The 10,000-nt window shown below is 43.9% G+C and overlaps 1 protein-coding gene across 1 annotated transcript in view; it reads right to left on the reverse strand.

Annotated features, from left to right (window-relative positions):
* Nucleotides 1–10,000, reverse strand: part of phex (phosphate regulating endopeptidase homolog, X-linked) — a 15,655-nt gene that overhangs the window by 1,497 nt on the left and 4,158 nt on the right. Inside the window, exons 5-20 of the mRNA XM_080855394.1 lie at nt 9,007–9,233; nt 7,809–7,877; nt 7,317–7,433; nt 6,798–6,881; nt 6,386–6,528; nt 5,296–5,389; nt 4,718–4,846; nt 4,179–4,280; nt 3,908–3,985; nt 3,446–3,549; nt 3,209–3,267; nt 2,441–2,495; nt 2,112–2,179; nt 1,365–1,495; nt 517–582; nt 86–190 (exon numbers count right to left, since the gene is read on the reverse strand). Of these exons, the coding sequence (XP_080711520.1) occupies nt 86–190; nt 517–582; nt 1,365–1,495; nt 2,112–2,179; nt 2,441–2,495; nt 3,209–3,267; nt 3,446–3,549; nt 3,908–3,985; nt 4,179–4,280; nt 4,718–4,846; nt 5,296–5,389; nt 6,386–6,528; nt 6,798–6,881; nt 7,317–7,433; nt 7,809–7,877; nt 9,007–9,233 (1,631 nt within the window). The remainder of the gene's footprint in view (nt 1–85; nt 191–516; nt 583–1,364; nt 1,496–2,111; nt 2,180–2,440; nt 2,496–3,208; nt 3,268–3,445; nt 3,550–3,907; nt 3,986–4,178; nt 4,281–4,717; nt 4,847–5,295; nt 5,390–6,385; nt 6,529–6,797; nt 6,882–7,316; nt 7,434–7,808; nt 7,878–9,006; nt 9,234–10,000) is intronic.

Genomic DNA, 10,000 nt, shown 5'->3' on the forward strand with positions numbered 1-10,000 from the left:
TACAATAACATTTTAACTCAATTAAATAATATATCACTTGATTAATTATAGAGAATAGCTTTTATGATGGCAGCTGATCACTCACATGGGCGTAGCTAAGGAAGAAGAGCTGGTTGTTGGTCAAACCCATTCCTGGCAGGAGAGGTTCCTCCTTACCAGATCTCTCTCTGTCTATCCACCTCCTGTATGCCTACACACACACCAACCACACAAACACACACACACACATACAAATGGAGAGAGAGAGAGAGAGAAAGAGAGAGAGAAGTATAAGCTTAGCTTATCAGACGCCCTTAGGCCTGTGTACTCTACTGTGACTCTGCACACACAGAGAAATACTGCAGTCTCTTCTCTAAACATAGTTGTGCCACATTTAGAGCACATATTAAGATATAGTTTACTTCAGACACCTCTTTCAAAAATGACAATAAACAACAACATCATTGGCGACATTTCAGTAAAGGTCAGAATAAAAAAAACATTTGTCAGAGTGGAATAGCAAAAAAAAACTCATACCCTGAAGGCTTCACGGATTCCACCGTTGTCTGCAATGTTCTCTGCAAGTGTCCTCTTCCCACGAATCTGTGGGTGCAGGTACATGGACACAGCTAATGGGACCCAGACTGACACAAGATATATGAGAGAGAAGACACAGCTGGCATTCAAGAGAGAGGGCACAGAGAGAGTGAAAGAGAGAGAGAGAGAGAGAGAGAGAGAGAGAGAGAGAGAGAGAGAGAGAGAGAGAAAGTTGGCAGTCAAAAGGGCAATTTGGAAAAGAGATGAATGAGGGGCCACAGACAAGTACTCTCAACTGAGAAGGTGCTGTCTCAACTCTGAAGTCACTCTTGAAGCCAGATGAGTGGTAAGGCAAAGTGCCATAATCCACATTCACAAATAACTGTTCGTATTCTTCAGAAATGGTATCATACGACAAGTGGTGCAAATCCACACACACTGCGAGTGATTTGTGATGATTTAAATTCTGCATGAATGGAGTAGATAGTTTTCTCCCGTGCAGAAGAGCCCTTTACCCTCACAGGATGAGTGCTTCCTGGGTACGCATGCCCCTGCTGAAGAAGCTGGAGGAGTACCATCAAACAAGATAGAGTGTAGAGGTGAACTAACAGGTATGGGTGCATATTGGGGGAAATTGGCAAAATATGTGTGTGTGTGTGTGTGTGTGTGTGTGTGTGTGTGTGTGTGTGTGTGTGTGTGTGTGTGTGTGTGTGTGTGTGTGTGTGTGTGTGTGTGTGTGTGTGTGTGTATGTGTGTGTGTGTGCATTAGTGCATGTGTGTGTGTATGTGCATTAGTGCATGTGTGTGTGTGTATATGTGTGTGTGTGGAAGGAGAGGGCCTACTGTACATTTAATCCAGCCTCTGTCCAGTGATAGGAGTTGTATTGGTTCACCATACACTCGGTCTTGCTAGTGAAGCGGGTAATTGACGCATTGGTCCACCACTGGTCTAAGTTCCCATCTTTGTCATATTTTCTACCTGCACAGACACAGAAAAAGGCATGCGCACACACACACACACACACACACACACACACACACACACACACACACACACACACACACACACACACACACACACACACACACACACACACACACACACGCACACACACACACACACACACACACACACACACACACACACACGCACACGCACACACACTGAGTTTTACAGCATCCCATATATCATTCAATTTGTTACTCCAGGACTCTCCTGATCCAGCTCCTCATGAAGGCAAATCAGAAATACTGCTGATCTCTCTGCTAAACTTACCGGCTAGCCTTTGGATGGTGTGTCTTTCAAATTTACAGCCGAGAAAAAGGAAAGGAAATGCAATAATGGAGTATTTGGATGTGTTTGGGAGAGAATTTAATAGTATTCTCTCTGACATTATATGATGATGATGAGGTACCCCTGGAGATAGGATGCATTGTAATGTCATCTGTAATGTTTATAGAACTCCAGCATGCAGGCGAATTTCCCTTGGGGAACATTAAATCCTTGAGTTTGATGGGGAGTATGGCGTCTGTGCTGTTTGTCTCTGGCATAACAATGCAGAATTTATGGGGCTCAGCATCAGCAGTCCTCCTACCGTTATTATCGAAACCATGTGTCAGCTCATGTCCCACTATGACACCAATGGCTCCATAACTCAGCGACCTGCATCACACACACACACACACACACACACACACACACACACACACACACACACACACACACACACACACACACACACACACACACACACAGAGAGAGAGAGAGAGAGAGAGAGAGAGAGAGAGAGAGAGAGAGAGAGATGAACACAGACAGAGATACACTGTGTAAATGTGAGGAGCATAAATAAATGCTGTGCTGTCTGTGTGTCTGGCACGTGGCGGCAGAGGAAAAGACTGTCCCTACGCTGTGTCGCGCCCTCACCGTGGGTAGTCCAGACCCCAGAAAAAGGGCTTCTGCAGCTCCCCTGCAGGAAACCCTGAGCAAAGAGAGACACACTTATCACCCGTCTGGAGGCCCAAGCCGAATCAGTCACGACACACTTAAGGTGCAATTATTTATTATTCATCCCCCCCAATTCATTGCATTTCTATGCTCTAAGGCAGGGTGACTCGACAGCAGAAAACTGATTCCTTTGGTGCCAAGACCCACACCCTTAATTTTCCTGCCAGCTCGCTTTAGATATACGAGATGATGATTATTGCAGTGGCTGTATTTCAATCTACATGCCCGCACTATGGGTAGGACTCATCCACAAAAATGCTCTTTCAAAAGATAAAAGGAACATTGTCACATTGTTATTTAAAAAGAGTTCAAATAAATCTTTTGAATAGATGCAGTACATAAACTCACATGCCTAAGAGACAATATGCAACAAAATGATCTGAAGTCACAGTTTGCCACCATGTGATTTACTTTAAGATTGAAATTAGATAAATGACTAGGACAAAATAAATTAATGTTGTGTTCAAGACACATAATAACTTCCCTTTCAATTTGATATTTCTCTCTGTTTCCATTATGTGATTATAATAAACCAAATGCTCTTAGGGAGACTGTGGTTAAAAACATAGTTAAAAACTAGTCACACATAAAAATAAAAGGGTATATATTATTCTCGACGGGCTAAATGGATGACAGCTAAAATCCCCACACTTTACAAAAACCAGAACACTCTGAAATGAGTCTTACTAATCTGGTTAGTAAATGAGCTGTAGAAGGCGTTGACTGTGGTGGGATTCGTGAACCATCTGAAACACAAATTTAAAAAAAGGAAGCATTGAAGTTTCTCCAGTCTTTAAAGAATATGAATGACGTATTTAGTAGAGGTGTGTTCACCTCACACACCGGTAAAATACAACAGAGTGCTGACGTGAGATGCTTAAGAATTAGCTGGGGATCAGAACTCCACCATGTCAGGGCACTCACTCTGTGCGAGGCACAGGCTTGCGGAGCCAGCCGATGTCTGACTGTGCGATGAAGCGTAGCGTCTGCATCACGTTCCCAAAGTAGTCCTTCTCAGAGAACGTCAGCTGAGAGGAAAATACACACACACACACACACAGTCACACACACACAGCCAGACACACACACAGACACACACACACACACACACACATACACACACACACACACACAGAAACACACACACACACACACACACACACACACACAAACACACACTCTATAGTCAAGTACAAACCATGCAACCAACCACCAAATATAACACATCTCACACTCAACGCACCCCGCACCCCCACCCCCACCCACACACACATACACACAAACATGCACACACTTAATAACTAACTCTGAACTATACAACTGTAAACCTCAACTATAGATTTGAGACAACATGTGTTATGCATGTAACATGTAACTAAGAGATACCTTTTTGATGTCCTCATTGATGTAGGTGTCATTCAGGATAAACTCTGGATAGCCCACCTTCGGAAGAACTGCATGAGCCTGGGGAGAGAAATAAGTGGGAAAGGGTTCAAATATATACACTGGACCTGGAGCCATGGAAGGTTCTAGAAAAACATTAGACTTGGAGCAACATAACCATGTCACAGAATAGAAGTTGATCACTCTGAATGATGCTGTTATTTTCATGTTCTTTTTTTGTTGTGCTTTGTGTGTGATATACTACTATTGCAACCTTTTCTACAGCTTTCTTCTTGGTGGTCTCGTCCATCCAGTCATTTTCCTTCTCCAGCATGTCGATGAAGGCCCAGCGGATTCCATCAATCAGCTCCTCCATCTACACAGGCACAGTCACAGTCATGAGAAGAGTAACTGCCTTCATGTTCCTTACCACAGGTTGACAAACTTGATATCCAAGTGGCTGGTATGGCTGGGGCCCTGATCCACCCAATTAGACACAGGTCTGTCCCAGATAAAGCTGCTTTTTTTGGGATGCTGAAGTCTGTTTGCACTGATGTGGTTCAACCACTAGAGGGAGCCAGAATATTTCCTATGTAAGTTAATTCAATTTGTTTTATGCACTTCTCTCCAAAAAAACAGTTACTGTCAAGTAATAGGAGTTTTACATGCCAGTTTGTTCAGTTTGAATACTAATTTTTATTTGCAAGAATAGAACACATTGATCATCTGGAGCAGAACCAGAATGAGGGGGGGGGGGGGGGGGGGGGGGGGGGGGACCTTGCACACAGCAGTCATTTTAGGAGTGTTATGTACCATATGTTTCTTATCCTCTTGGAAGTGCTTGTCAACAAACAGTCGTCCAGTGGCATAAATGAGAGTGTTTTCCACATAGTTCACACACTTGTCCCAGCGAGGGGTGAGGGAGGTGGTCCCTGATATGACCTAAGGACAGGAAGCAAAAAAAGTCTCTCATAAAGGCCCAGTAAGGAGAGCCACAATACAGTTTGAAAAGAGGGAAAATAGTTTCATGGGTAATATTGGTGGTTACAGTTGATTGTGGTATTGTTATAATAACGACATGCCGCAATGAGTGAGTCATACAGTTATATGACATTGTATCAGAGTAGAAAACATCTGAAGGAAAACAATGGGCCAAGTGATTGTTGATGGAATTATGGAGAGCATAGTTTGGCACCAAACATTACTCTGTCTCAGGAGTACAGTGTGTCTGTGACTCTCTGTGTGTGTGTGTGTGTGTGTGTGTGTGTGTGTGTGTGTGTGTGTGTGTGTCTGTGTGCTCTCATCAGACCGTCTGTTGCTATCTCAAGATATACACGGACTATAATTGAGGATGGCAGTCAGCTGCCCCAAAGGATGCTGAGAGAACTGACCCTCTCGAAGTCGAGGTATCGGTAGAGGAACCTCCGGCTGAGGGTGGAGACCCTGGAGAGAACCGTCCTCCACATGACGTAGTTGACAACAGTCCTGCAGGCAGGGAGAGGATAAGAGGAAGGCAGTGGGGAAGCTATAGAAATGTATACATGTATACAATGTATACATCACTGGCTCTACCGGATACACATGCACAGACAGACACACTGACACAGACAGAGACAGGCCTACACACGCTCATGCATGCACGCATACACACAGACAAGGCATGATATGACACACACAACACACTGGCAAAAATAAAATCCCCACACAGGTCCAAACACATATTCACACACACACAATGTAGGTTAAAATCAAAATGTATCAATATGGCATGCATAAAATGTAAAATGTAAGACCAAGAAAAATGTAAGACCAAGAATACAGCAGAACATGACTCTGAATGTCAGTGTGAGAAAGGGTGGCATCCATAGACAGACAGGAAGAAACACTTGACACATAGACAGGAAGACACACTTGACTTTTCAATGTGCAGACCAGCAGTAAAGGATACAGAAGTACTTAGGAAAAGTGCCAAAACACCTTGTGATCTACTGTGTACAGAGGGGACCAGACGGTATGTCACCATCCCATGATCATGGGGGGGTGACTTGTGGGCCCAGAGTGACATCACTGTGCTGGGGCTTTAAATGTTTGAACATTGTCTGTATCTAATCAGAATCAGGGTTTTCTAGCCGTTGGTGTGGTGCTGATGTAACATTATTGACTGCACTGAATTGTATCATCATTTACCAGGTAAACTTATCTTGCTACAAAGAAGCTTCTTCTGATGACTCCTCTCTTGAACCAACACGCATTAATTTAACAACACACACACACACACACACACACACACACACACACACACATACACACGCACGCACACGCACACACACGCACACACACACAGAAGTCCAGATACAGGCTAGATGACACTGACACATTCCAGACACACAGGCCGACCATGTCTAATGAGCTTTGATGAATGGCAGTTAGTGTGAGCGTGAGGCTCTGGTCAGGAGATCAATGGCAGAGCCTGGTGTTTACCTCGGGTTTGTGCTGTTGATGAGCTTGAAGAGGTCTTTGAAGTACTGTGGGGCACGCACTATAACTGGCTCTGATGAGGAAATGACCAGGTCTGGGTGTTGCTTAGTGTCTATTGAGGCTTTGATGAAATTCATCCAGTTAAACTACAGGGAGGGAAAGACAGGGACAGATTGAGAGAGAGAGAGAGAGAGAGAGAAAGAGAGAGAGAGAGAGAGAGAGAGAGAGAGAGGCAGTGCGATACAAGACAAAAAAAATTACACTTAATAGTATGCTATACTATAGCATAATATACTAGTATAGTAGTATACTATCACTGTAGTGAGTGTACACTTCAGCATGTGTAGTGGGGCTCAAGTGCACTTGAGTACTCAGGGGCAGATGACAGATGTGGATAGCTGGGCCGGTGTCTAACCTCTGGAACAGAGCGCTGCCAACGCGACAGGCTGTATCTGTTGTACATGTTCTCACTGGTGCGATTCTCAAAGGGGATCATAATCTATTAAAAGAAACAGCAGAAACACACAACGTCAGCTTGGCATTCTCACTGACCGATTACCATACAGTCTAAAATGTCTTTGCACTCACTGTTGTGAAGTGTTGAATGTGAAGAGTACTGGCAACATGATATAGCTTCATTCTATTTTCTCGTTTTTTTCTAGCTTAAAAACATTTGAATACTTTTTCAATGCCATACAATGTTTTTCTGTGATGATTGTTTTCCTCTAAACTTCCTCTAAAATCGGTGAGTATAATGACGGCTGAAAGACTTCAGTCTCTCATACAGAAGATTTCAGTCTCTCATACACCCCCTTTCAAAGCACCTCAAGGTGATAATTCTGTAACCTTTGAGTTCAGTGATGCTGGTGCCATCCTGTATTGGCTTCACTGATACAGTTATCAGAGCTGTAGGATTATCTAACGTTTCTCTCACCTGAGCCACCTTAATCTCAAACTCCAGCACCGGCCTCATCTGAGCCTCAGCCGCCTGCTGGTCAGCCCCAAGCATGACAGCCAGGTCCACCATCAGACTCAGCAGGGCCTCCCGATACTGAGCAAACACCAAGGACAAGACAACACGGAGAGATGATATGAGGAGATAATGCAACCATGCTTGTAGGCTAAACGTCAAGAACATGAACAAGGTCCTCTGATAGGACAGTGTGAGAATTTGAAATGCAGATATATTGAGACATAAACACATAATGACAATCAAATACATACAGACACACACGTAAATGCACGCACGCACGCACGTACACACACACACACACACAGACACACACACACACACACAAACACACACAGAGAAAGAAAGAAAGTGAGATAAATAGAGAGAGAGAGCTAGCAGAACACACAAGTATCCTTAACCAAGCGTGCTGAATCAGCATGACCATGGGGTTGGGCTTACTGGCAGCTGACTTACCCTCTGTGCTTCTGTGGTGTTGGTAACATAATCTTCTCTGGAGGGCAGGGTGAGAGATGCCTGGTCAAACTACACACAAGAACACACGGGTTCGGCCAGGGTTAGGTTCAGGTGAAACGTTTTGCAACACATCTTATTTAATTGTTATATAATGTATAGATGACACATTATCTACATTCAGTCATTTAGACAGACATTTGTCTCTTTGTTGAGACAGGAGGCAACCAGGATAAACCCTGTACTGAAGCGTCATGCTAATGGTAGGCTTACTTTAACAAATCTAGTAATCAGCCATAGCCTATTAGGCACATTACTGTATTGCATAGGCTGGTTCCAGCTAAACAGTGATGTCCTTCTTGACTTCCTTATATAGATCTTTCTAGTGTTAATGCTCATAATGCCTTCTCTGCAGATCCACAAGAAGCTGAAAGGAGAGTACGCCCAAGTCTGACACACACACAAGCTCACATACTGCATTAAACATTGCATTGTAACACAAGAGGACATTTTATATAAATGTATATAAGTGACAGTGATGGAGTGGTCAGTATGATAGTGAGACAATATAATGTCTTTGAGAGAGAAAGTAATAAAGGCAGGCAGTGATGGATGGAGTGATAAGTGATAGTGATAAGAGTGATAGAGTGAAAGTGTGAGAGAGAGATAGTGTGATAGATAAGAAGAAAGACAGAAAGAGAGGTAGAGCCTCAGCTGAAGAGACTGCAGAAGTGACTGATTACTGTTGACCATTAACAGTAAAGATTCCACCATTCATTTCAATGGGACATTTTGACATGTCTCCGCCACTTCTTCCAATAACCGATTTCGTCCCCACAACTTTTGACAACTGGAAATAATATCTCACAACAATGAATATAAAGCTCTTCAAACAACATGCGTGTTTTTATCACTGTGGATGGATGAACATTGAATTTATACAGAAAACTGAAAGTTGTGTGCAGCATTAGTCTAAGTCTTACAATCAGGGGAGGAGCTTGCCTCTCCTGCCGATGGGTGCTAATGATCAGATTCAGTGGATGTTATAACTCTCCATGTGGTACTGCAGAGAGTAACAACACCATGTCAGTGTCTTTGCCAGTGGGGTGTTTTCCCTTTGAATGAGTAAATATAAATGTATGTGTCATTCTGTGGCAGTGTTACCTGAATTAAGTGAATAGTCTGAGATGGGTCGGCTCACCTTAATGATGTATTTGTTGGAGTTCTTGTCGTCAGGGGAGACGTAGAACCGGACCAGGACGGACTTGCTGTGTTGCTTGCGGATCTCAGCCAGCGTCTGCAACAGGTCGAACTGGGACTCTTCCCACTGCCACCCGGCACCCAGAGCGTCCCCGAGAACTGGCCAGCGGAACTCCCGCTGCTTAAGAACCTTCAGCAGAGGCTTGGCGTCCTCCTGCTCCAGAAGCGCTTCAGAGAAAAGGCACAGAGGCGTCATACTGACTCGGAGAGAGGGATGGATAACCACTCCAATTCATTTCAGCGGCCATTTTACAGTGCAAGCAATTTCAGCCCAGGAAGTGCAAAAATGGGTGCTGACATCTTGACACATTTTTGCTCCATGCTGCTGACCAAAGTTGGCACCAACTCCTATGAGGAGCCAATCACCAGAGCTGTGAATGGCACATGACAAATTACCCCAATAACCCCAAACCCCATGCTTATTGGCCACACTCCTGCTTTCAGTCATATTCTTGTGATTGAAACCAAGACATGGGAAATAAACTTCTTGGTGCTGCCCGTCTACAGTCTGACCCATCGTCAAAAAAAGGGTGACGAGGGGAGAGAGAGCAGAGAACTAAGGGAACCAGAAAGGTTCAGAAAGCAAAAGCCCCTCCCTATCTGTCTCTGTCAACCATCTGGATATGCTAATTAGCTCAGGTTTACAACCAGGCACAAGAACTAATTTGTGAAATTAACCGGCTCACAGTCAGCATTCACACAGAGGCAGGACTCTTTTCATTTCTGCACCGTAAATACTGCTGTTGTCATAAAACAATAGCGGTCAAAGGAACAACCTGTACAGGCACACACATTTGCTATGAAAAAAGGCAAATTCAAATAGATCTTAATGGCTTTTTAAGGGCTGTTAGGAATGCCTCAGTACTTGACCTAAGAGCTCTAAAGACTCTCCGGTTCATGAGATCTAAAGTCTCTCTGGTTCTTTGTTCACTTAC

This window comes from Sprattus sprattus, assembly GCF_963457725.1.
Source record: "Sprattus sprattus genome assembly, chromosome: 17".
NCBI lineage: Eukaryota > Metazoa > Chordata > Actinopteri > Clupeiformes > Clupeidae > Sprattus > Sprattus sprattus.